Source organism: Gadus chalcogrammus, chromosome 4 (assembly GCF_026213295.1).
Source record: "Gadus chalcogrammus isolate NIFS_2021 chromosome 4, NIFS_Gcha_1.0, whole genome shotgun sequence".
NCBI lineage: Eukaryota > Metazoa > Chordata > Actinopteri > Gadiformes > Gadidae > Gadus > Gadus chalcogrammus.
Window position 1 is genome coordinate 30,319,813 of NC_079415.1, and position 27,806 is coordinate 30,347,618.

The 27,806-nt window shown below is 44.1% G+C and overlaps 2 protein-coding genes and 1 long non-coding RNA gene across 5 annotated transcripts in view; 2 read left to right on the forward strand and 1 right to left on the reverse strand.

Moving 5' to 3' along the window:
- Nucleotides 1-1,415, forward strand: part of LOC130380990 (gap junction alpha-3 protein-like) — a 2,503-nt gene extending 1,088 nt beyond the window's left edge. Inside the window, exons 2-3 of the mRNA XM_056588410.1 lie at nt 1-175; nt 617-1,415. The exon at nt 1-175 is cut by the window's left edge and continues 424 nt beyond it. Coding sequence (XP_056444385.1) covers nt 1-175; nt 617-1,415 — 974 coding nt within the window. The remainder of the gene's footprint in view (nt 176-616) is intronic.
- A 4,763-nt stretch (nt 1,416-6,178) lies between these two features.
- pspc1 (paraspeckle component 1) lies at nt 6,179-20,920 on the forward strand. Of its 3 annotated transcripts, none has more exons than XM_056588713.1 (10): nt 6,179-6,695; nt 7,206-7,355; nt 8,017-8,168; nt 9,145-9,240; nt 10,243-10,439; nt 11,156-11,240; nt 11,859-11,946; nt 16,797-16,854; nt 18,779-18,927; nt 19,293-20,920. In XM_056588713.1, exons 1-10 carry the CDS (start codon nt 6,297-6,299, stop codon nt 19,599-19,601), a joined length of 1,683 nt encoding a protein of 560 aa, XP_056444688.1. In that variant the 5' UTR covers nt 6,179-6,296; the 3' UTR covers nt 19,602-20,920. The 3 variants fall into 3 exon arrangements, with proteins under 3 accessions (XP_056444688.1, XP_056444689.1, XP_056444690.1); XM_056588714.1 differs by having other exon boundaries at nt 6,196-6,695; nt 16,797-16,818; nt 19,293-20,917; XM_056588715.1 differs by lacking the exons at nt 16,797-16,854; nt 19,293-20,920 and having other exon boundaries at nt 6,196-6,695; nt 18,779-18,921.
- Nucleotides 20,921-23,483: 2,563 nt separating this feature from the next.
- Nucleotides 23,484-27,108, reverse strand: LOC130381486 (uncharacterized). The gene is made up of 3 exons (XR_008895428.1): nt 26,744-27,108; nt 26,255-26,490; nt 23,484-26,063 (listed from the first exon to the last, which is right to left on the reverse strand). It is a non-coding gene; the product is annotated as an uncharacterized LOC130381486 (long non-coding RNA).
- Nucleotides 27,109-27,806: the final 698 nt, after the last annotated feature.

Consider the following 27,806-nt stretch of genomic DNA (forward strand, 5'->3'; position numbering starts at 1 on the left):
AGATCCGCATCCGCGGGGCGCTGCTCCGGACCTACGTCTTCAACATCATCTTCAAGACCCTTCTGGAGGTGGGCTTCATCCTGGGCCAGTACTCCCTCTACGGCTTCCGCCTCAAGCCGCTGTACAAGTGCGGCCGCTGGCCTTGCCCCAACACGGTGGACTGCTTCATCTCCAGGTCAGAGGCTTGCTCACACTCCAGGGGGTTCTTAGGGGGGGCCTTGGAGAATACGAACCCCGGGATACAGCGATGAAGATATTCACTGTTTCTGTTTTCTTTTTTCTGTCTTTTTAATTTTTTTTGTCTTTTTCTCGCCCTTATGTTCTCAGTATTATTGTGTGCTTTTCGTCCTTTCATGCGTCATACCTACTATGTCGATTATGCTTCGATGATGCCTTGCTCCAGTATCTCTTTGCCTCTGTGCTTTAATGCGCATGTCATACATACAACTTATGATCGATTTATGTTTCTTGGTTGATTGTATACGTATTTTTTCAAACAACTACATCCTTTGCTAATAACGAATTTGTACTATTGTCCCAAGACGAATATGAAACTATGTATCACCTCCACACGTTCTGAAACCCAAGGCTGCCTTGTTGTTCCTTCTGTTCCCAGGCCCACTGAGAAAACCATCTTCATCATCTTCATGCTGGTGGTGGCCTGCATCTCCCTGCTGCTCAACCTGCTAGAGATGTACCACCTGGGCTGGAAGAAGGTCAAACACAGCGTCACCCACAAGTTCGCGGCTGACTGCGGGTCCCTGCGGCTGGGCCCCGGCGACGACGCCGGCGACCCCCGGGCGGTCCCCGAGTGCGCCACCCTGGTTTCGGACCACTGCCTGCAAGGCTACACCGGCAGGAGCACCATGGAGCGGGTCCGCTACCTGCCCGTCCAGAACTCCTCCTGCGCGCTCGCCCTGAGCCCTGACGCGACGGCGGTGGCGGCGCCGATGAAGATCAACGCCGACGCCTTCCCCGACGACGACGGCTTCCTGCGCGGCGGCGGCGGCGGCGGCGGCGAGGTCCCCGGGCGCCTGCCGGCGTTGGAGCAGAACTGGAGGAACGCGGCGCTGGAGGTGAGTGGTCCGATGGGGAAGGCCGACTCGCCGGCACCTTCTGCGCTGGCGCCCTCCTACTGCTCCTCCTCCTCTTCCTCCTCCTCCTCCTCCTGCGGGAAGAGTCGAGCTCCTCCCCGATGGGAGGGGCCTCCCTCGCCGCGCCTGCCCTCCCTCCCCTCGCACCTCATGTGGGACGAGGAGGCGGAGGACGGCGGCCCGCCCGGCCGCGTCACCGTGGTGACCAGGGCGCAGATGCACAGGCCGCCTCCGGCCGCCGTGGCGACGGACGTGCGGAGGCTGAGTCGGGCCAGCAAGGTCAGCGGCCCCCGCGGGCGTCCCGACGACCTGGTGGTGTAGCACACACACACACACAAACACACACACACACACACGCACGCACGCATGCAGACACGCACACACACACACACACACACACACAAACACACACACACACACACGCACGCATGCAGACACGCACACACACACACACACATGTACACACAAGGACACACACAGACTCAGACACACACACACACACACGCATGTACACACACACACACACACACACACAAACACACACATGCATGTACCCACACACGCACACACACACACACACACATGTACCCACAAGGACACACACAGACACAGACACAGACACATACACACGCATGTACACACACACACACAAACACACACATTCATGTACCCACACACACACACACACACACGCACACACACACGCACAAGCACACATGCACACTTCACTCGCATGCATACACACACGCAAACACCACCACACCTTTATATTGCATACGTGTGTCTGGACATGTGTTCCTGGTTATATGTTCCTGGACATGTGTCCCTGGACATGTGTCCCTGGACATGTGTCCCTGGACATGTGTTCCCTGTTCAGTTTAAATCTTCTACACCTTCCCCTTATCCAGCATGCACTCACATGCACCGATGCCGTGTGGTGACCAGTTTTGGGCCGTTCCTCCCGGGAGTCTGTATGATCAAAGAGGAGGACAATAGAGGATGCTGGATTGTGGCGAAAGGAGTCGTCCACCCAGACTTGATTTCTTGGCAGCACGCGGCCTGCAGAGTGCATCATATACATGGACTTTACTTCTGTGATGTCATATCTATGCACCTTTCTTGCCCGTTTTGAAGCCAAAAGGTTTGGGCCGGTGGATTCACTCACGTTCAATACAATGCGCGTGTTCCTCTTTGTATGGTCCGGCCGGGTGCGTGACATCGTAGAGCAACCCCCCCCCCCCCCCCCCCCCCCTGCCGGACTCTTCCATGTCGGGTCACTTGAGGTGTCACATGGTGACACCCTATGCTATTATCTACACTTATCCAAGTGTGCTTCTTGTACTTACACACTTTTTGCGAAATATGGTTGTGGGGACATTTTGCATAGAGCGTGCCGGTTAAGTATTTGGTTGTCGATAGTGATAAAGATGCGTTGTGGATCAAATGCCGAGCCAAATTATGCTCCCCCACTAGTCTATGTGCGGATGGAGTGGGCGCCAAGCACACGCTGGCCGATGAGAAAAGAGGGATAAACTTCAGCTCTCATGTCCCAGTGTGGAAATTAGTGTGATTAGAGGGAGGGAACCTTACTTATCTATGGCTCATGTGGATCACACGGGCCATGTTGACCGGACCCCTATGTCGGAAGGCTCCTGCTTCTCAGAGCTTGGAAGTATGTTTGTTTGCGTACCTGTGCCTATGTTTACACCGAGCCAGCTCAGCGTCAATGAAGAGATGGGATGTGTTGTAAACTAAGGAGAGGAGAGGGTGTGACGTGTGAAAAAGCTGTCCCATACTGAGATACTTTCTTAAGGCTTTACAGGTGAAACATGTGTGAAAGCGAACGTGACGAGAAACCATCGTTTTTATCGGAAACGTGTTTTCTTTTGACGGTTTGCCTTTTTTATTCAGCCAGGAAGTTACCAATACGAACGATAGATCGGGTGTGAGGCTCGTGTTTGCAGTGTGATACGGAAGTGCCTTCATTCATTGTAAAGATCTTCATTTTATTTTTCTTACGCAGGGCCTCGCTATGGTGGCCTTCGTGAATAAGTGCTTGGTTCAGTCAGCTTCTAGACTAGTGGGAAAATAGGAAATTAGGCTTTAGGCTTTACTTTAGATCATGAATTGAAGCCCCTTAAAAGATAGCTTAGGCTGATTACGATTTGTGTGTCGATCAAACAAGGCGTATCGGAAATTCGTCGTTCTTCCGGTCAATTAAAAATTGTGTTCCTGCACAGAAAAACAAATATATTTAACTTAGAGGACAGCACTTTGTTAGGGAAAAGGCTTATCAACGGTAGCCTAACAATAATTTCTGTACTGGTGTAATGCAATGCTGTTATTTCTGAGGTTAAAGACTATTAATCTTAACTTGTTCTTGGAATCCAACATGCTTTTAACACATGGCTAGTAATAAGCATATAGATGTTTTCACTCTTCATATTTTAGCCTTTAATTATTTCACACCTTTTGTTTAATATGCTAATTAATAGGCATTCAGTTGACATACATTAAAACACCCATATCTATTTGTGATATTAATATTTGTTATTGTTAAAATTGGGCATGATGTTCTGCTACTGCCAACTTCTACTGACTTGTAGAATATTTAAGTTACCAAGCAATGCCAAAAGGATTTCATTATTATATACTGTTTTATTATATTATTTTAGAGACTGCTGACCAGCAATTAGTGACTGTTCGAGTATCTAAAGCATAACTTATATAAAATATAGGTAAATAGCTAACTTCAACAACAAATCACTTTGGTGAGAATTTTTTTAACATTAGTTGTGATAAGTTATGTGATATGTAAAAAGGTCTGTGGTTAGAGATACTAAAAACGTACCGTAGTGCAACTTATTTATCATCCTCTTGAAATCAGAGTTGTTGGTTGGACCATAGTTTATTTTATAGGGCTCTACTAACAAATCTGAAAGGTTGTTCAAATATGTTTTTTGATTATTGTTTTTTATTCATAATTTTTTGGGATAAAAAATTGTTTTGTACCTAGAGATTAACATTTGCACAGTTCAGAAACGTCTAGAAGTACAAAGAATATGCTCTGTCCAAGATGGAGAGAAATATATGCCTGACCTTTTTCATGTAAAAAACAGAAAATTGGAATATTAATATATCAGAACGAATAGCAAAGGTGACATTTTCTGTCCTAATTTTGGCAACTGGGACCTTGTGCTTTAAAAGTGTGACGCCATGACTATGTGTTGCTAACCCCCACACCCCCTTACTCTACAAATGAATAATTTGCACCAAACAAATGAAAAGACACAATGCTGTGTTGTTGGTCTCATAGAGACCAGACACATGGTGGTTAGGACGCCCATGCCTTTTTTATGCATTTTTTCCCTGTGTTAAGAAAGTGCCTTGGGTCAAAGCCTTTTATGCGAGGACATGTTGATGTAAGTGGTCCTTTACCTCAGATGTTTACAAAGGTGTAACCAAATAAACTGTTTTTTGTACCACATCTGTGCTGTGGAGTCTTGCTTTCTGTCGGCCGTGGCGGGAACATTTGATCATGCTATAAGCCACATCTGAACGATTCACCTATTTTTCTCCAAAAATAGGTGACATTTTTCTTAATTTTAAGCCTTTATTACTTTTGTATATTTATATATAACAATATATAACAGTTGGATCAAGGGATTTATATTCAGGATGCGTTAGGGAGTAGCCTAGTCTCTACTAGCCAAACATTACCAAATATAATTGCAGTTGTTTTTTTGTGTTCATGTATTATTTGACCTACAATGACCAAATCTTTCAATGTCCCCATTACTATCTCTTCTGTTCCCTAAGTGGCATCCATTTGGTTATTGACTGCCTGTGGGTGCACACACGTGGCCCTGCGTGTGCACGTGCCCATAGATCTTTGCTGAGACCAGCAGTTCCTTTATGAATGCTGAAAGTTCCAGGGATTGAGCCTTAACAAAACATGAACCAGGGTCACCACACAAACACACACACGCATGCATACACATACGCACACGCACGCACACAAGAACATATGGACGCACGCAGGCACACACACAACCGTGCGCACACACACAATCACACACATAGTCACTATTGGATGCAGTTGATATAGCTGCATTGATGTTGTATTAAACAACTAAAACTAAAACTAAAAGTACAATGTTGGCTGATACCAGTGGCAAACAAAACAAGAATGGTTTTAATTAAATGATCAGTATCCCAAAAGGATTAAAGATAGACATTTAGGACCCCTAATACAAAACCATTAATAATCAAACATTTAGAAATTATTGTAACAACATTTACTGTATGAGCAAACTACATTTCTACTGATTAACTATGATTTATTCCATTTAGTAAACACATTCTTTGGCTATGTCCACAACTTGTACAACTAATAATCATAAACATAATTATAATAATTATAAAAAAGTATACTCAGTGCTACAGAGTGCAATCCACACAAACAGATCAACATTGCTCTGGACCTTCACCCACAGTATGAACAGTATCATGGGAAATAGGACGAGGAGTTTATCAATTCATGTTGTGATATAGTTTTGTGATACATCAACTCAGGATGGCATGTGATCATGTAATTACAGTACGTCCGGGAAACACATGAAGTGGGACAGGATGCCACCAACTGGTCAGATTTGGGAAAACTCCACACATAGACAGACACACACACACACACACACACACACACACACACACACACACACACACACACACACACACACACACACACACACACACACACACACACACACACACACACACACACACACACACACACACACACACACACACACACACACACACGATAGGGTTATCATGATATAATTGCAAAATATTACAATATTATGTAACAATTACAATAGGGCTTGTAGGACCTCAGCTAAATGTAATTACAATGACTTAAAATACAATTATTGTTGCAGCCACAATGAAAGAATGAAGAATGAAAAACATATGTATATTCCAAGAATATGCAAATGGTAAAGAAAACAAAAAACAAAATGAAGTATCATTCAGGTTTTACAACAGGAACTTCATATACATATTCGAACTGACTTCCCGTTCCCACCGGAAATACGTGCTACTTCTTCCGTGTTCTTCTTCCTTTGACTGCACAACGTTGTCGAGTGTTTGAACACACTGCATGCGATTCTTGTCTTTTTTGAGTGGCGGGGTCATTAAACGATGGCTCACCGAAATGTACAGCAAATGAACATGCAGAGCCACCATTCCCCGCAGGCGGGGAGACACGGGACCAACTCTCCCGCCGCGGTGGAGCAGAATGCACCGCCTCACAAAGAAGGCCAGACGCCGCCTCCTCCTTCCCCGCCGGCCACCGGCGAGGGGGGAGTACCCGGGGAGGGAAGCGGACCAGACCCCAATGCCCTGTCCCTGGAGATGATCTTGGACCTCAAGAGCTTCAGGAAGCCCTGGGAGAAGACGTTCACCCAGCGCTGTCGGCTGTTCGTCGGGAACCTGCCGACGGACCTCTCCGAGGAGGACTTCAAGAAGCTGTTCTCCAAGTACGGAGAGGCCAACGAGGTGTTTATCAACCGAGACCGGGGCTTCGGGTTCATCCGCCTGGTATGTTTATGATGCACCCCCGATGTCGGCTCTTATTTATGGCCATGTGTTTCAAACTATGCACACACTGGTTAAATACTCGCATGCACACAATTTATTACTGGGACTAGTAGGAGGAGGATGGGTCAGAGGCTGCTGCCACCCACAGGACGGTCAATCAATATGACCAGAAGACAATCAATATGACCAGAAGTCTCTCAATACTAGCTGCTTACTTTCACGTCTTTATATGTGAGTCTAGGTCTATGGTTCGACTTTGCTTGTCCTATGCTGGGACTATTGTTGGCTAGTTCATAATTTCCATAATTGTCTTTGTTTGTTTTATATGTATACTGTATTTTTATCTGTATCGATGAGTGGTTTCGGGTTTTATTGAACTGTCCTCTTGTAGTTTACCATTGTCATTTTAATACTTCACACAATCTCTTTTCCCATGTTTACATTTATTTTCTCTAGCCAGACTGATTTCATGCTAACACCTTCTGGTATCTTCCGGAAATCCTTTTATAGGAGAGCCGTACACTGGCAGAAATTGCCAAAGCAGAATTGGACGGAATTGTTCTGAAGAATCGACCAATAAGGATCCGCTTCGCCACCCATGGCGCCGCCCTCACCGTGCGCAACCTGTCGCCGGCGGTGACCAATGAGCTTCTGGAAGAGGTACGCGTGAAGGGGGAAGTAACTACTCGTGTGTATATGGGTGGTCTCTTGTGTATGGTCAATTCTAAATTGAACCTAGATCTCAACTCAGTGCGATTGGTAAAGAAGTCTGAGATAGTTAACATGCCTTGTCGCAAACATTGTGAAATAAACAAAAGCAAGGGTAAATCCAATGCTCTGACGAGAAAAAAAAAAATCGGTTGTATTTTTGCTGTCGCAGGCCTGTAAGAACCCAGTCCAAACATTCCACTCGGCCAGAATGAAATGATTGGATGTCTTACCTGTCCGTCTACCTACGTACCCGACTAACTGTATGCACTCGGCCTGTGCACTCATTGCACATGACCGGAACCGTCCAGAAGGCTAGGCAGACCCGTTGCTTAAGTGAACGAGCTCGCATGTGTCATGGGGGAGTGGCTTTGAAGGGAGACCTAACGATGGTGTAGACGTGTGTTTCTTTCGGTTTGATACAACCCCGAGCCGACTCTGGCTGACGTCTCCAAATGGCCAACTCTAGCTTTAACACGTTGACAAGAATGTCTAGTACAGCTGCAGTCGGCACAGGCAAACCTTTTGTCCTTCTGTCACCGGTGGTCACCATGCTAATGCTAACGCAGCTGCGTAGAATAAGTGCCCCGCCCCTCCCCTCCATCCCCCGCAGGCGTTCTCTGAGTTCGGTCCGGTGGAGCGGGCCGTGGTGGTGGTGGACCCCCGTGGCCGCCCCACGGGGAAGGGCTTCGTGGAGTTCGCCAACAAACCTGCCGCCCGCAAAGCCCTGGACCGGTGTGCTGACGGCGCGCTACTGCTCACCACGTAAGAGACCCGCTGCTGGGGGGGGGGGGGGGAACGCTGGAGGGGTGCCTGTTGGTGGTAGGACTACCCCGTGGTAGTGATGATAGTCCAGGGTACCTGGTCATCTAGAGCAGGGGGTCAGCAACCTTTTCCACATGCAGTGCCAGTTTGACATTTTCTCGTTAATGAGTGTGCCTTAAGCAACAATATATTAAATATTAAACTGAATTATGACACAGCAACCGAAAACATTTCCAGAAGCCCTGGAATTGTATTATTTCAATATAGTGCACAATCATGCATCAACATAAAAAAAAAAAAGTTTTTATATTTGCTACATGGGCTTACAAATTATAATTACATATGTCCAATCTTAAAGCACCACTTTCAGAAACTCATTCGTGAACATATTTGCACTGTTAGAAATGTAAAAACCAAGAATATATGAGAATGTTGGAACCATCCACATCAATATCTTTAAGACACGTACAGCTTTGCAAAACCATGTGAAGGCGATGCATACAGGCCATTTGCAACAATAATTTATTTTATTACTCACGACATAAGTTTAAAAACTATTAATTGATCCCATTTCAGAACACTGCTTTCAGTAACTCATTTTAACATATTTGCACTGGGAGGAAATGCCCAAAACAGAATAAAGTGCAAAAAGAAATCGGTAGTAATGATTTTGCCCCCGCATTGTGCGTCGAAATAAAGAAAAGAAAAAGTGTGCCAATGATTATGCTGCCACATGCCGGTGGTGGCACGCGTGCCTAGGGTTGCCGACCCCTGATCAAGAGGTTCATGGATGGTGTGTGTGTGTGTGTGTGTGTGTGTGTGTGTGTGTGTGTGTGTGTGTGTGTGTGTGTGTGTGTGTGTGTGTGTGTGTGTGTGTGTGTGTGTGTGTGTGTGTGTGTGTGTGCCCTAATTGAAAGACCTAATTGAGCCCTGCTCAGATCCATACTAGTTGTTGAGGTTGTGGTGGTCTTGGCAGGACCCCACGCCCGGCCATCGTGGAGCCCACCGAGCAGCTGGACGATGAGGACGGTCTGGCGGAGAAGCTGCTGCAGAAGACACCCCTGTACCACAAGTAGGTGGCCAATACTTTATATAGTTTCATATTGGTGAGAGGGAGGGAGAGAGAGGGGGAGGGGGAGGGGGAGGGAAGGAAGGAAACAGTATATATATTCACTAACTAAAAGACAAACAAAAGCATGGAAATCTAAGAATTAAACCAATGGCTAGCGTTGATGGGGCATCGAGGGTGTCTCCGTACCGCGACCTCTGCACGGTACAGGAAAGGAAGGCTCTCCAGCGTGTGATTAAAACTGCACAATACATCTGTGGAGCAGCCTTCCCATCACTTAAAGACATTTACAACACCCGTGTTACAAAGAGGGCACACGGCATCGCCAAGGACACTGCACACCCCCAGCACACACTGTTAGCACTGCTACCATCTGGCAGACGCTACAGGAGCATGAAAGCCAGAACAACCAGACTTAAAAACACTTTTTATCCACAGGCCATCAGGCTGCTGAATGACTCTCCCAAACACTGATGACACCCTGTATTTGCACTTTATTCAATACTGTGAACTTTATTTATTTTTAACTGTGAGCTTCATTTGCACTATGTACTTATCTACTAATAATATTCAATATCCAATGTATATATTAAAAAACTCCTATATTTCAATGTCTTTCAGGGCCTTCTGCTGTATGCGAACATTGCACATGCTAAACAGCACCTTATATTGAACTGTTTTTGTTTAACTAAATTCTGCTCTTTGTACAGATATATTTAGTAGTTTAGTTTATTTATGTACTTTATTTTAAGTATATTTTGTGTGAAGGGATATTGCGAATTAAGAATTTCATTGCCCAGTGCAAACTGTTTCCATTGTGTATATGACAATAAACTATCTTGTATCTTAAACCACATCGCAGTGGAACCCTACCCAGGCGACCCGAGTTGATTGGGCCCCCCCCCCTCCCCCCCCTACTGAGTAACCTACAGGACAGTCTCCCAAAACGGCCGCCTTCGCGCTCTCACTCTTTCCTCTCGCCGTCTTCTCTCGCTCCTTCCCCAGGGAGAGGGAGCAGCCCCCTCGCTTCGCCCAGCCGGGCACCTTTGAGTTTGAGTACTCGTCCCGCTGGAAGGCGCTGGACGAGATGGAGCGGCAGCAGCGGGAGCAGGTGGAGCGCAACATCGGCGAGGCCCGCGAGAAGCTGGAGACGGAGATGGAGGCGGCAAAGCACGAGCACCAGCTCATGATGATGAGACAGGGTGGGTCTCCCTCGACGCACGCACCCGCCTCCACCGGGGGGGGCGACAGCGACAGCGACAGCCAGCTCGTCTGGAGCAGTTAGGGTTAAGTGTCTTGCTCAGGGACACACCAACACTCGGCTAGGAGGAGTTTGGGGATCGAACTAGCAACCTTTCGGTTACAAGACTGCCGCTCTACCTCCTGAGCTAAGCCGACCCCTGCGCTCGTAGCTCCGATCGTGGGTCTGCACTTGTTTTCGTACCCCGGCGCGAGTAGTGGACTGGACTCTAGTTCAGTGCGCCGCCCGTGCTCTGGTACAACAACGGAGCAGAGCCGGGATAAGGGAGTCTGTCTGCGTGACAGCTGTGTGCAACAGGGGCCACAGGGCGTCAACGTTGGGACGTCAAATCTCCATGACCGCCTCCATTTTGCAATCAACGGAACATACAAATGTTATTGGTAGCAACGTTTTTGGATGTGGTTAAACAAAGATTTGCCTATGTCACGTTCATTTTACGTTGATTCAGGGTTCTCTCTGTCTCTCTGTCTCTGTCTGTCTGCATCTCTTTCTCTCTCTGCATCTCTCTCATATATCACAAAATGTATCGGCGACAAAAACATCCCACGATGCCAATGCATCTTGGGATCATGATCGTGCATCGTGGTGAACCAGCCCTGTTTACGCCGCGGGTTATCAGTTAATAGAGCTCCTCCTCCTCCCCCCTGTCTGGTCCAGATCTGATGCGACGCCAGGAGGAGCTGAGGAGGCTGGAGGACCTGAGGAACCAGGAGTTGCAGAAGCGCAAGCAGATTGAGATGAGGTGCGTTTGTTCACACCCTCCGCACCGCACCGCTCTCGCTTGCTGATGGTGCTCTAGTCATTCCCACAAGGAACAGAAAATGAACCGTTTGCATGCATACATTTTTTTTAATGAACCCCAATGTCACCATGTAGGTCCCATTGCCTTTAAGCCTCTGTGTATAAGAGAGGTGGCCAGGACAGCAGCAGCAGCAGCAGCGGCGCACATTATACCGCTAACGATAACATCAACAACATGCGCCGCCATTGAAGAAGACAGAATTTTACTCATTGAATCTGTCCGAGAAGGCCTAGGAGACGGGAGGGGATGACGTTGTCCTCCATTGGTTAACTCCACTAGTTGTGGTCGTGATAATTGAGGTCTTCCTCTACCTTAACCCCGACTTTTGTATCACAACGTTACATTATTTGAGCTGACGCCTTTGGTCCAAAGTGATGCACAAGAAGTGCTGAAATTTGAGATATAATCCAATGATTGCGCGACTCAATCGCGGACATGGAATTCATCGAAAGAGCAAACCTGCTGTTGAGCGACACTTGTGGGTGATACACTTTGTTGGCAGTGAAAAGCTATGGCTTCATGTCCCCTGTAACGAGCAGACTTGTTTCCCGTCCAAAGGCATGAAGAGGAGAGGCGCAGGAGAGAGGACGAGATGATGAGACACAGAGAGCAGCCTGACGGGTTCAAACCTAACTTCATGGAGGGCGTGAGTACTTCTTAGACGCACACACACACGCACACGCACACACACACACACAGAGATTACTTTATTAGTCCCCGAGGTGCAATTCGGTTTTACAGCCAACCCATTCATTAAGGGTAAAAAGTGCATGAGTTTAAAATGTTAAAAGTAATACAATAGGAAAAACTCACACACAGAGAGGGACAGAGCTGTGATACATTAAAAAAAACTGCAATTTTTCCAGGGTTGATATTGAGGGAAGCTGTTCAAAAGTCTGCCTTTTCCTGTATTTTAGTGACATCACAAGTGATATCACAAGTGTGAGTATCCACCTAGATGTATGATGGATAGATCTGCAACATTTGCTACAGTCCCCTGGGTAGGCTGGCAGAATGATCTATCTAGCATACATCTAGATGGATACTCCCACATTTTCAAACGGCTTGTAATGGCTAATCAAATTCACACCTGGTGGCATAATATCAACCCTTTAAAGTCCTCATTGACTCGGGTTTGAATCTGTGACCGTTTTTATAGAGCACTCCCTGTGATTATTTTTATCGACATTGAATTGGCCCTACAAATTCACACTCACACATATATATAATATTTGTGCTTTATGTTTGGTTTAAAAAGCGAGATTTGACCATTATCTTGCTAAACGCAGATGTATTCATGCATGGTAATGACTTAAGTAGTTCTGCCCTTTTGGAGAAATGAAAAACTGAATGTCACTCCAGATAAATGACTTTGACCTTTCCAGTACTTGTATGGTATATAGTTATACAATATCTTGAGGGGCTGTATTTTTCTTTGATCTCCTCGTTTTTTACTCGCTAGCTCTGCAAGTCCAACCATGACAGCCAGCTGTTTATTATTCCATCTTAATGAAGACCGTAATTTCATGTCTCACCTAGCCTTGTCTGTACCTTTTTATTTTATTGTGAAGATACATATATAATTTATATTTATATATATATGCACGCGCTTTATGTTAAGCAGATGCATGTCATTGAGAGGCAGGTAGACCATGGAGATTGGGGTTCATTCAAACCCAGGAACTTTTTGTCTGCAGTTCTCGTGGTACAGATCCAGAGTATTCTTTAACTACTACTATGCCAGTTAAATTGTTCATCCAAGTATTGTTGGTGGTTGGCTACCCACACCTTTTAAAAGCAGGGACCTTTTGCTTACTTAGTATGATTAATGCTAGGCAATATCGTGTTGGTTAAAGCTCTTTGTCCTGATCTTTGAATTTATTAGTAGATGCTAGGGGTGTGACGATACACTCAGCTCACGAGACGAGACACGATATTCGGTTCACGAGAACGATTTTAAGAAAACTACAATGACAAAATATGACTGGAACAACAGACTTTTATTTAACCGAGTTGCACATGCATTTTGAAATGTTTTATTATAACTCTTTACATGCATTAAATTGAAACTAAAACTAAAATTTATAAAAGTTGAAGTACAATAAATTAAATTAAATAATTCTATTTTTTCAAGTGCGAACAATATTATCTGCAAAACCAAATCAAAGTTCTACTCCGTCAATACAGAGTGCAAATAGTGCAAACAGAACTGCCATTCATAATTTCCGCCGGGTACCCAAAATGCTGCCAAACAAATTATTTAAAAGTGGTGGGGGCATCTTCGACGGTAATACGGGTATTTTCCGACGTCATTCTGACTGCCTATGGCTGCTTCCCCTGCTTCCCCTCCTTCTCCTCCTCTTCTTCTTTTCCTTCTCCTTCGTTAGGTTCTGGCGGCCTAGACGTAGCAAAGGCGCATTACTGCCCCTACAGGCCACAAATAGAAGTTTGGATAGCTCAGAAATCTCGCGAGACAGATTTTTAACGCGACGGGTAATATCAATTGAGTTTAATCTCGCGAGATCTCGTGGCACGAGATCTCGTCACACCCCTAGTAGATGCTCTTGTGAACTCATTTCACTCTATATTTAAACTATAATTACTTGATCTTATACCATTCTTTGTCTTTCTGAACAAACCCAAAAAAAAAACTATTTTATATGATGATTTGGAATAACTATAATTCTATGGTGCTAATGCTCATGTTGATTTCATTTGATTAAATTCTAATTTTATTTTATTATGAAATAACGTATCACGTATTAATTAACGTGAATCATGGATAAACGTCTAAATGGATATTCTTTGAATGTCAGGAAATGTATGTAATCTTGATGTTGATTTTTGCTGATTTTGTCTTAGATATGTATAACCTGTGATTATGCAATAACTTTTCTCCTCTATTCCTTTGGCGTGTTGAGAGGTCCAGCTGGTGTGTTCATCTGACCTCACAAACTTAATTACGGCATAATGTGTAATAATCATGATTACACATTTTAGGAGACATGGCCTCACAGACAGTTCACACCCAGCATTTAATACTATAACCGGTGCGGTTGGGTTTCCAACACTATATTTATAACCTCATTTGTTTTTGTTGTTTTTATAGTAGTTTATTATTGGCGTTGATATTTAGATATACTCTCATCCTCCATAGCACCCTACAATATTCCATAGTGTACATTTTCAGTAATTTGCAACAAATCATGCATTTCTAGAACCTAAAGAGGTTGTTTACATTTTAAAAAATACATATATAGTTAAGATATATTTGAATTTGTGTTCTTAGTTTTGTGTTTTTCCAATTCTCCAGGCATGGGGTGCTAAAGACTTTTTTTTACATTAAAAAAACGTTCACTTTATGGGGGTGGGCTAAATAATTAAACCTGCAATCCTTAATCAATATGCGAACACCGTTCTTACCCATGAATGTTTCATGGCAACTTGACAAGCTAAATGGTTGTTGTCAAGGTAATGGTTGCCGGTCTGTTGTTAATGAGGTGAACCATCCTTTATAACCAACGTCGGGTGGGATGGTCTGACTTCGATCAGACCAATGGGGATGTACGGATCTATCAGCCAATGAAGTGCATTCCCAAGAATAGTTAATAATGCAAGAATAAATAGCAAAATGCTGCTAGTTAATATATATATTATCCAAAAACGTTCAATGTTATTAACGTCATGGCGCAATTACAAAATATGGTCGGATCGCAGCCTACCGTATAAGTTCCGGTATTTAGCAAGAAATTTCCTGTTGGAGTATCTTCGTAATTTGGTTACGCGTCTGCTAATAACCACCGCGTTAGTGCATACATTACGGATTGTAGGTTTATGGGTCCAAATCGTTATCTTTGAGATGCTACAAATCTCTCATACTCTTCATACGAAAGTTGGATCACACATCCAGACATAAATGCTGTAGAACTTTATCGATCTATCTATATTGAATATATGTTTGTGTATATATGTGTATGTATGTATGTGTGTATGTGTGTGTATGTATGTATATATATATATATATATATATATATATATATATATATATATATATATATATATATATATGCTGTTCAACTTTATCGATCATTGCTTGTAAAACTATCCCTACGTAGCTACCAGACCATTTAGGTATATTTCCTTTCCAGGGTCCTTTAACATTAAACATTTTCCCCTGGGTCATTTTGATTCAACTTAGATGGGTGTGTGTATATAGTGGATTTCAAGGATTTGGTCGGTTTGTTAAGACCTTGGGATAATTGTTGACATTGACAATGTTGAGGTTGTCGTGATGTTTGCAGTCCATTTAAATCCATTATATTCAAGTGTGTAGGGTTTAGCAGCAATTGGCAAATTTTGGATCATCTCGACAAAGAAAATATCCACAATGGAAGGGTCTTAAAAAACCAGCCAAATCCTATAACTGTGTGTGTGTGTGTGTGTGTGTGTGTGTGTGTGTGTGTGTGTGTGTGTGTGTGTGTGTGTGTGTGTGTGTGTGTGTGTGTGTGTGTGTGTGTGTGTGTGTGTGTGTGTGTGTGTGTGTGTGTGTGTAAGCCTGCAGTTCTTGCACTATATGGTAAAAAATTGTATTGATTAGTTAGTTTTGAAATAAGAATTTTACGTTAAAGATTTATATATTTGCTATGCAGTTCGAAAGCATCCGTAGCTTCTAAGTATATGTATTGGATACATGGATGTTTTTTGGTTTCACTATCTGCTAACTCCAAGTAGTCTGATTATAATTGTACAAGTGAAATGAGTGGAATGAATGTGTCATGAGTGAAATATGTATACATTTTCTCCCAGTGTGTGTGTGCGTACCAATAATGTTTCTAAATATGTGTGTTACTTGCTACATGTATAATCCTTACTCATTTTGTTCCCAATCAGTTAAGATTACAAAGCATGTTTAATTTAGTTCCCCCCATATTTGATTTAGCATTACAATTCTTGAGGGTTATGGTTAGTGGGCATATTATTATAATTGTATAAACCCCAAATTTCTGTCCAGCATTCTGTAAGGTAGTAGTCTTTTGCTGCTAGAAGCTAATTGTGACAGGTATAGAAAGTGTCCCTTATATCCCAACAGGGGACATTCCCCATATTGTTTACGAATCATACTTGTTTTCCGTTAGGTTTAGCTTTTCTAGTATTTTTCTTGACTTTACAGAGCATTGCTTTTTAACACAAATATAGTAAAGGGCAATTAAAGCTAGGTGTAACTTTTTTTTAAAACCAAGCATTGTTTAGAAGTCTTTTAATTATTTATCATAAATTTTAATTATTGGATCGTATCATACGAAATCGGATGCCCGCCCATTACACGTTGTCCAATTAGTAGACAACGTGACCGGTGGAGATGTCCAAATTCCCGCAACGATTCCCCATGCCGTCAGCGCTGTCCAGCGGTTGGCAGTGTTTAGCCGTAGACCCATCCACACAGGACCTATGGTTAAGGAGGGCTTTGTACTCAAGTGTCTTCTTCACTTCTTCCAGAGGGAACAGGAAATGAGAATGGGTGAGCTGGGCCCTCGTGGAGCCATTAATATGGGAGGTACGGGTGTGGTCTCTCCTGATATAACCAAGACTAGATAACCAAGTGCTTAAATACCACTGTTATTTTATGGACGTGTATCTTGTTTTAAAGTTGACGTATTTTAACATCCCGTCTTGTTCAAGTGGGCAACACGGCAGAATTGCAGATGTATAGCAACACTTTTGCCTGCAATTCCAAATTAGTTTAGCTATTTAATCAGCCTATAGGGATCAATGTGTGTACTCTTCCTGTTTTCTTCTGTAGTGGGGGGGGTGCTGGGTTCATAACTAGATTATTTGGCCCCTACGCTCTCATTCTATGACGCTGGCAAATGTTAATACATGGACCCTGGGAAAAACCTGAAGAGCTTAACATTCCTACGTTTGTGGGTACCCGAGCTAATCTTGGGGCGTTTTCCTAAATTTAACAGCATTTCAATTATTAAAGAATGTATGATATTTCACATAGTTTGAGGAATCGGGGGTCTGCACGGTTGACATTGAAAGCGTTGTACGATGGGTGCCTGGGGGGCTTCCGTCAGGCAGGGACATATTTAATGAGACGAGGATTGGAAGGGTCTGCATGGAGGTTCACGGTGGCCTTCCATACCGCTCGTTGTCCCCGCCCAGGATTGCACATCAACGTCCATTGGACAGAACTTTTATGGTAATAAAGCAACCTATAGGAACGGGAGGAATGTTTGGGATTGAACACGCAGGGGCGACACCTATTTTCGCCCATGCTTCCACCTCTGCGATTAATTCACGATTATATGCCATTTACACAGCCAGTAGGCTTTGAACGCTACAGGGTACACTGCCGGTCCACTTGTGCGATGATGTCAATGTCTTCATGGCCTGTGGACATTTCGGTTCAGTTCCCGCTTCATATTGGTTGACGGCGGCTAGACAAAAAACGCGCACTTAACTTAAGTCACTACGACACCCAACACTTAATTTGAATTAGTGCAGCCTTTCATTAAGTCGTGCAAGTTTTTATAAAATGTATATTGCATTTTCTGAAGGCCTAGAGTGGCCGACACATGGTGAGCTTTCATCGTGTCCGGCTTCCCAAGTACTTTATGTAGTTTAGCGTTGAAGCCCGACCTAGCGTCGAAGCTACACCGGGCTTAGCGGCCCGCCCGGGTTTTCCCGGCGGGACGCATCAACACAAAACTCAAAGAATTTAAATTTGTCCCCCATGACGCTGATCACTCGAAGCGCGTCCAATCCGATCGCAGCTTTGTTTGAGTCTCTGGAAACCGGGAATCTGAACGACTTGGTTCATTCCTAACCCTGAATACATGTTTACATGGTGTTGTTTTTTTGTTAAAAGCCTAAAAAGGGCCTACTTTGTTTGTCATAGCAGTCGATCGGAACGTTCCAGTTGCTTTTTAACCATGCTGATGTGCAATCCTGGGTTTAGCGAGCCAAACGATATGGAAGACGTCCCTTGAACACGCCCCTGCGTCTTCCGTAACTTTCTCCTTTTTTATTCTAAAGTCTATTTAGGATCTGTAAAGTATATTTTTAATATTCTGTATCTCTGAAATATTTCCCACCGTGTCTTGAATACGACTTTTTATGACTTAACGTTGGCTTTCGGTTGCAGTTCTGGAATTTTTGCGCACAAAGAAAATCCAGTACAGCCCAATGGTCTTGGGTCCATTTGTGTAAAAACACGCGATTAATAAAATTTTAACCGTGTCACATTTGTAATCATAATTCAACAATTGGACTGTTGAAATAGTTCAATAATTACGTCAGTCAACCAAGTCACCAAAAGCCAACGTTAATGTTAATATCCTTTGGAGCATAGTGATGCTTAAGCTAGCGTTCACCAAGCACACGCCCTTTGGTGCCGTACTCAAGCAGGGACGTACGTTGGCGCTTTATCCCCATGACGACGCTGACCAACCCCTGCTTCGTTGTTTTGCGTGTAGATGGCTTTAATCCTGCCGTGGCTGGGGCCGGTGGCAGCCAGGCTCCCCCTCAAATGATGGGCATGGGCATGGGTGCAAGGGGTGGAGCCATAGGCCCGGACGGAGCCGGAAATCTGGGAGCAGCCATGATGCCAGAAAACGGAGCCATGGTAACGTGTGCGCAAAAGGATGTTGCGCTCGTCTTTCATTTTTCGCTTAAGTTTCTTCTTGGGTCGTTTTAAACTAGAAACGACAATAATAATAATTATAATAATAATACAATAATCGGGCCTGAAATTCTTCCAATTAAATAATTGAAGAGCATCCTTTAAATGTGTGCAATCTGTGTATTACAGATTGAAAATAACCTGTAACTAATGGCAACACCTTTCCCCTCTTCCCTCGTCGGAATCCGGTCCACATCACATGGTTGCTTTTGTGGCTCGCCACTCGTGGATCAAACGTGAACTCTTGTGTACCGCCAAACGCTAATTGTGGCGTGGTCGTACCACTGCTGATTGGCGATATGCTACAGCGCAATGAGCGCTTCCCACAAGGGGGCCCTCTAGGGGGCCGGCCAGGGGTTGAGTCCCCCCAGCAGCAGCAGCAGCAGCAGCAGCAGCAGCAGCAGCAGCAGCAGCAGCAGCAGCAGCAGCAGCAACAACAACAGCAGCAGCTACAACAACAACAACAGCAGCAGCAGCTACAACAACAACAGCAGCAGCAGCTACAACAGCAGCAGCAGCAAGCAGGACCTCCAGGTGGAGTGGTCCCAGGATTCGGCAGGGGGGCCCCAGTCGCGGGGACCTTTGAGGGCCCCAACAGCAAGCGTCGTCGATTCTAGGCTCCTTATCTCTCCTGGAAACGGTTCATTCGTTTTTTTTCAGGCGGGAAGGGATTATTGTTGTTGGCAGATTTTGTTGTTTTTATCCCATTGTTTTTGTTTTTATTCCATTTTTGTTTTTATTCCATTGTTTTTGTTTTTATTCCATTGTTTTTAATTGTGACTTGGAGGCGGCCTCATTCTCTACCTGAGGTCTGCAGACAGGCCCTGTGTTAACGGTTTCCGAAAGTCCCATTTCCTTTCTACGTTCTTTCCTGTTTATTATTGCCTTTTCTTCTCATTCTTGGAGAATCAACTTTTCGTTTTCGGAGGTTGAATTTTGATCAAGGGTAAAAACGGTGGTGCGATTTCTGAGCAGGTAAACCATTTTGTTAATGGTTGGTGTTTGTATGCTACTGCTTTCCAAGATGCACAGTGAAAATGAAATCCCAACTCAAACTTTCTGATCGCACGCGTGTGCGTGTGAGTGCGTGCGTGAGGAGAACCATTTCATGTACATTCAAGGCCTTTTGTAATACAGTTGCTCTAGCTTGGTCTGTGACACTTGAGCCGAATAGTTGCATCATTTTAAAGTAGGCTTGCTCTTGAAGTGTTATTTTCTTATAGCAAAAATTGTTTGGCCCACCACTGAACTCTCACATTGTCCGTCCACTTGATACGGTCGATTTAAAGTTGTTCTGGCGTTGTAGTGTCTGTCACACTATGTTTACTAGTGTGACAGACTAGTGTGTTTACCGCCTGATCACTCCGATGTCCTCACTGAATGTTCCTGGCGGTCTGCTGCCTCTTGTTCCCACACCTCCCCAAGTTAAATAAAGTACACAAAAACACAGCTGTCGTGGTTATTCTGATTAGATAAGAATACGTTTTTATTTTTTATTTATATTGAAGAAGTAAGATGGCGATCACCTCTGCACAGCATGGCGTTTTACGGCGCACACCTGCTGGGAAAAATATGGGCACTTTAATGTTGTCCTTTGCGTCACACACTCCGCTTGAACTCTTATTATTTATTTTTTAAGGAACCACATTTCCATAGTAATTACGGAATTCTACGACATCCGAAACTAGAAAACAATCGTTAAAGTTATAACTGTTGACACTCGAATTGATATCAAATTTGGACGACCAAGCCTTACTTGAATAAACTACCATCAAATGTGTATCGTAATGCAATGATTAAAATCGTATTAAGATTATTAAGATATGATTAAGTGTGCACGTGTTTGTGTGCCCATGTTTGTGTATGGGTGTGTGTGTGCCTTGGTGACACCAACTTTTACCAACAGGGTGTGCAATAGTGCCTGAAAAAGTGCAAGTTTTAAACCAGTGGTTCTCAACCTTTTTTGAGCAAACGCACCCCTGACCTTACCCTGATCCTCTGGCGCCCCCCCCCATAAAAAAAAACAAAAAAAAAAAACTAATAACCGCACTCACACTCGTCGTTTTATATTGCTTAATGGTGTCAATGCATCGTTTTTCGTTGAAATAATACTTCTTAGAACTTTTTGGAATAAATTTAATAAATTATGATGGGGACTAAATCTGCCAATAAATTTGTGTGGAAGGGTTGGAATCGTGTTCCGTGTGTATAGGACGTGAGGAAAACAGCTTATTTGTTACAATAATAATTGACACCCCTAAATATTTGTTTTAAGAAATGTGAAACTCATGGAGTGGATGTTCCTTTCGTGCTTTATTTGGCATTTTGTAAATGAAACGGAACGTTTAGGGGTGTTTTTGTATGCCCAGATGGACAACCATTGTGAAGCAGGCAGGGGCGATTCGAAATTAGCAAAATACTCGAGACAGGACCAATGGGGGATTATCACGCTTCCGGGTACCATTGGCTCTATCACCTCTCTGCTTGAGCCGTGAGTGTGGCACATACAGAAGCCCTTTGTTAGAGGATCTGAGGGACCTTTGGGCAGAGTGGGGCTGAACAAGCTCAGTGATATAGGCCGGGGCCAGCCCATTGAGTGCCTTATAAACAAATAAAACAATTTTAAATTGGATCCTAAAAATAACTGGGAGCCAGTGCAAGGAGGCCAGAATGGGTGTGATGTGCTCGTGCCTCCTGGTGCCAGTTAAAAGACGCGGAGCTGCATTTTGGACCAGCTGCAGACGTCTGAATGAGGATTGGGGGAGGCCAAGGTAGAGGGAATTGCAATAATCCAGCCGTGATGTAATAAAGGCATGGATAACTATCTCGAGGTCGTTGTGGGATAGGAAGGATTTGAGGCGGGAGATTACTCTGAGCTGGTAAAAACTATTTTTGACTACAGTGCTGATCTGTTTGTCAAGACAGAGTCGAGGATGACACCAAGGTTTCTGGCATGGGGTTTGACAAGAGGCGTGAGGTGACCTAAGTTTGACAGTGCAGTGTGTCTTGCCTTGGAGGGACCAAAAATTATGACTTCAGTCTTGTCACCATTTAGCTGGAGGAAGTTGTTAGCCATCCAGTTTCTGATGTCTTCAAGACAGACCAAGAGAGATTGGATGGAGTCCCTAGATTTTAAGGGCAAGTACAGCTGCGAATCATCAGCATAGAGGTGAAAAGAGATCTTATGCTTTCTAATAATGTCACCCAGTGGGAGCATATACAGGCTGAAGAGCATGGGACCCAGGATGGACCCCTGGGGGACCCCATATGAGACAGGGGCGGATGATGATGAGAACTGACCAATAGAGACAGAGAAAGTCCTATGTTTAAGGTAAGAGCTGAACCAGAGTAGTGCAGTCTCCCTAATGCCCACCTGCTGGTCCAGGCGGGTGAGGAGGATGTTGTGATCTACAGTATCAAAAGCAGCACTGAGGTCAAGTAGTATTAAGATGGCATTATCACCAGAGTCCAGAGTGAGGAGGAGATCATTGGTTACTTTGAGCAGGGCTGTTTCGGTGCTGTGAAGGGATCTAAAACCTGATTGAAGAGGTTCAAGTATGTTGTGGGTGGTCAGAAAGGGAGTAAACTGAGACAGAACAGCTTTTTCTAGGACTTTGGAGATAAAAGGAAGCTTAGAGATGGGACGGTAATTTTTCAGGCATTTAGCATCAAGGTTGTGTTTCTTTAACAGGGGTTGGACAACCGCATGTTTAAAACATGAGGGGACAGTGCCAGATGTAAGGCATGAGTTTAGAATTATTTGAATTGAAGGGCCAACTGCATCAAAAACATCCTTAATGATAGAGGAGGGAATGGCATCATGGGGGAATGCAGTGGGTTTCATGTGCAATACTAATTCCCGCAGTTCAGAGAGAGAAATGGGCTGAAATTGGTTAAAAATAACTGGTGTACCAAAGTGATCAGGTGGAGTGGGTGATGGGGAGGGGGTAAACAGTGATCTGATGTTCTCTATTTTGTTAATGAAAAACTTAAGGAATTCCTCACAGGTAGTAGTAGATACATCAGCAGCTGGGTAGTTAGCAGGGTTGATAACAGAGTTAATAGTGCTAAATAAAATGTTTGGTCTGTTGGTGTGTTTACTGATCAAATCAGAGAGGTGCTTTGCCCTGGCTTTTTTGCTGCAGCCTGGAAAGCAGCTAAAGCAGTTTTAAAAATTTCAAAGGAGACAGTAAGGTGATCCTTTTTCCATTTTCTTTCGGCTGTACGACAGGCCTGCCTGAGAGAGCGGGTGGCCTCATCCAACCTATATCGAGATTTTAGTTTGGGGCGGATGTATGTGAGAGGAGCTACAGAGTCAAGTATGGAGGAGCAGGAAGAGTGGAAAAGGCTGACTAATTAATCTGGGCTGGAAGAGGATGATGCTGCTGTTGCAATGGTAGAAGCAACAGTTTGACTGAGAAAGCTATCAGAAAACTGGGCTGCAGTACGAGAGTTTATATGGCGAGAGTAATGGCCTTGAGCTCTAGTAGCCGGCAGATGATTGGAGAGGGTAACATCAAACATAATAGGTCTGTGATCAGAGAAAGTGGCATCCTCAATTACAATATTATCAACAGAAAAACCATATGATAAAATAAGGTCAAGTGTATGTCCCAGTAAATGGGTAGCTTTGTTTATATGTTGAGTGAGACCAAAGGCATCTATTAAACCACAGAATTCGTTGACCATGGGTCTGTCTGGACAGCAGACATGGATATTAAAGTCACCAAGTATGAGCAGACGATCGTACAATGACACAAAATGGGACAGAAAGTCCGAGAATTCTGTTATAAAGTCTTTGTCAGGCTTAGGGGGTCTACAGATCAGAACACAAGCCAGTGGGGACGTGGCAGATTCTACAATTATGCATTGCAGTTCGAAAGTGGAAAAACTGCCTACAGAGAGTGTCCGTACTTTAAAGGCCCACTATGCAACTTTTTTAGCCAAAATTACATTAAGTATGCAGGTTGAGAGTTATGCTGATGGTTCTGCATCCATTTCTGGGTCGATTGGTGGGTGTGTCATTTTCCCATGTCGCCTCTACAGTGAAAAAGCGCATATGCTACTTGATCTGCTCGGACCGGGACATTCCGGACGTGACGCAGCGGAAGTATCCTCGAAAATGTAGTCAGATTGTAGTTTCGAAAATGCTTTACGGCACAGACACACACCCAAACATGGCACCGGCTAGATATAAACAGCCAGTTGCGAGGCAATTGTTGCATTCATCATGGAACAATCGACTGATAAGGGACCCAAGAGGCGACCGTCGGTGGAACAAAAGAAGAATGGACCAGAAAAGAGATCAGACACGAGTGAAAGGGGAACTATGCAACTTTTTTGGCTTGATTTACCTTAATACAACAGGCTGTTCGTCTGTCTCGTCCCCCAGATACAGACTGAATCCCCGAATCCAGGTTCTTGTTTATTTAGATTATTATGTTGGCCAAACCTCTTACACTGATTGTTCTGTTCAACCTAAGATAAAACAATTATAATCTAGGATATAAATTCTCCCCGTCAACTATAAAAAAGGATGGATTTATGTTTATTGCAATACAAATACACCCTTTTAAAAATGTATAACCTTCCCTACACTTTATGAACATCTACTTCGGACATGGCTCCACGCATTCGCCGGCTTCTTTGAAAACAAATGCACATGGCTCGCGTAGAAGTGCATGGGGAAGGGTCGTCAACGAGTTGTTACGACAGTGTTGTGAAATATCTACTACGAAGTTGTAGGGGGCGCTGTGTAGAGAAATGTGCGTGCCAAAACCAAGAAAAGAGCGAAGAAATGCCCGAAGTTGCATAGTGGGCCTTTAAAATCATTCTTGAAAACGAGAGCTACTCCGCCTCCTCTTCCAACGCACCTTGGCGTGCTAATAAACGAGCAGTTGGTGGGGCAAAGTTCGCTGAAAACTGACCAACTCCAGCGCCTATCCAAGTCTCGGTTAAAAATAGGAAGTCCAGATTGTGACGAGAGAAAAAGTAATTTAAAACGAAAGTTTTGTTCGACACAGACCTGCTGTTGACCAGGGCGGGTTTGGCTGTGGAGTGAATCACAGTCTGAGGGTGACGGCAGTATTCCAGAGGGCGGATGTTCAGGGGATTCACCCCACCGCTACGGATCCGCAATCTCGGACGAGCAGAGCTGACAGGTGTTTGGGGTCGGTGCGGGGTGATGGACAGGCCTACATGGCAGGAGAACCTCGGATCCCACGAACAACGAGCCAGGGAGAGATCATTCCGGCCTGTGAAGTGTTGATGGAGGACTTCCTTGCGGGGTGCAGAGTTGCCTACAGGAGAGGATCATCCAGGAGAGCCGCGCCGAGACTGGATAGTCGGTATGGCATCCTCCGTTGCTCGATTGTAGATCTTGAAGGAGCGACGAGACCCTCTGTGTATGTAGCGCTTCCTCCGACGGATCCCCGTAACCTGGCAAAGCTGGAGTACATCTTCATAGATGGAACTGATGGCATAGGAGGCAAGCTGTTGGAGCTGCTTCGCGGTTTAGATATATCCCATGTTTAGTAGGCTACAGCAGCTCAGGCAAAGCACAGCGCAAAGCCTCAATCTCCCTGGGAGGGCTAGTTATTAGTCAACCGACTAACCTAGCTGCTGGTCAGCGTCAAATCCGCCGACAGGATGAAGGAGAGGGAGAGAGACATCGAGTAGCCCAAAAACAGCAGCGGTGGAGCACAGGCAACCAGCTTCAGATCGACCGAGGCGTTGGATATCCAAAATGAAGCTCAGGATGGGGTAAAGTGCAAGAAAAATTGTGACAAAAGAAGGCCAAAACGAAGTTAAAACGTATGACAAACTTTGTCATAAAAATAAAATAGATTAAATTGCGAAAACTTGAAAAACTTAAATAAAAACAAGGCAGACGGAGCGGCGTCAGTGTCGCCAGCGTCCCCGTAACCTAGCAACTCCAATCCTAGCAACAAATAAGCATCTGAATTGTTGGTGAAATGTTGAATTTTAAATTACATACCGATACTGTTCCTTTCTCAGTTTCAACTCATACGCTCTGGTTTTTCTCACACAAAGCCTTTTGTCATCTAATTCTAAACGAGCTGCAACGCAAGATAAAAACACCATATAAGGAACAATATGTAAAGAATACGTTTTGATTGTACTCAAATAAATTGTCATGTAGATGCTAACTTTAACGGCTATAGGCATTTTACAGAAATCGTATTGGTTAATAACAAATACATATCTGCAAGCCCTGCTTGAGGTAAGGGGTAAGGTAAGTTCAATGTACCTGTGGCCTCTCTGAACTCATGAACTTCATTATTAAATTAAAGTGATCCAGTGATGGATGGGGAAGCGGAAGGTCTCTCCTTCAGGGGACTTGACATCCACCGTGGCAGGGAACCAGTCTCCTGCTGTTTGTAGCAATCCCCCTGGAATGATTCTTAATAGACCGGCGGTTTTGTCCAGCTGAATACGCACCAGTTTGCCAATGGACATTCTGCAGTCCACCGTACCTTTTAAGACCTACAGGTGGACGGGACGAGAGAGAAGTGTGACATAGTTGCTTGTAATTAGTTCTAAATATTAGCATGAGCATTGACGTCATCATTAACATCAGGGAAACAATGTGAGATTAGGCCCAATGAAAGGCGCATTATAAGATGAATTGTTCATATCACACAAACATTATTGTCAATTACTTGCACAATGATTAAATGTAGTCAAATAAGCAAATGACCAAATTTTTACAAAAATATATTTCAAATATCATACTTACAGATCCAGATTCTAAAAAACGTTCAGTAGGGACGGCTTTGCGTTTGCTCTCCCCAACTTCCCCGAATAGCTGAATGTGGACATGATCCCAAGTGATGGCACCGAGACGATCTGTAGTCGTTATGACCACTTCATATTCAGGCATCTTTCCGCTGTAGAGTTAATGGTGTAGTGGTCCACTCGCATCAATCATTTTAACATGAGCTAGAATGCAGGTCTTACCTTGTTCTATAGCCCTCTAAAGCGATCCTTGGTATTTTAGATTTGCCTTGCTTTTATACTCATAATTCAACGTCACCCCTCCGGATATTACCCATAAGGAAATAAATAGGGACCATTTCCAGAATGGGAAACCCCCGTCAGAGCTGCGTGCTTTTGACAATGAGGGTACAACTAACTGATTAACTAACTCACCCTGTAAGCCTGCTATATGCTAATCGATAACTAGTGCTTTCATATCCATCAATGTAATATAAGCCTTAGTATTAATCTTTTATTTAATAATGATGGGGCCTTACACAGAGTTTAACTCTTCAAATGTATCTTCGGAAACGTAAGCATTATCGGCATCTAACTTCTGAAAGCAATCATTCTGGCCAGCCCTCTATTCCAATGAAAACAAAACATTGCAGATTTTTTTATGGGTTGCATACTTTTGCCCATATCAGAAAAGGTATTCTTGTCTGTTAACGGTAAAAAAAATAATTATGGAGCATCCATATAAATAACAGGCAGATTTGATGTTCAATATTCCCCCGTTTTTGCATCCTTATCTTAATAGCTCTCGAGGTGCCCTCTAGGCCCTGCACCTAGCCTCAACTGATTATCTGAGGGCATCTTTAGAATGGCTGCCGCCATTCAGCGGAGATCAGAATGGTCTCCCGAGGCCATCTACCTGGTGTCCTTCATGGAGACATGGTTCTATTCTGTAGGGAGAAGGGACCAACAATCTGTGTGCCCTGTGAAACTGTCTCAATATAGTCGCAGTCAACTCATCGTGATCTTTTTTAAGATGACAATCAGGCAGCCAAAAGAAACAGCAAGAGGATATGATTCTCGTAAAT

Bases quoted from the DNA above. Each gene is read 5' to 3' on its own strand.
- pspc1 (XM_056588713.1), top strand. From the start codon at position 6,297: ATGGCTCACCGAAATGTACAGCAAATGAACATGCAGAGCCACCATTCC. The intron at 9,241-10,242 runs GTAGGTGGCCAA...CTCCTTCCCCAG, and splicing joins AAGACACCCCTGTACCACAA to GGAGAGGGAGCAGCCCCCTC. The intron at 10,440-11,155 runs GTGGGTCTCCCT...TGTCTGGTCCAG, and splicing joins GCTCATGATGATGAGACAGG to ATCTGATGCGACGCCAGGAG.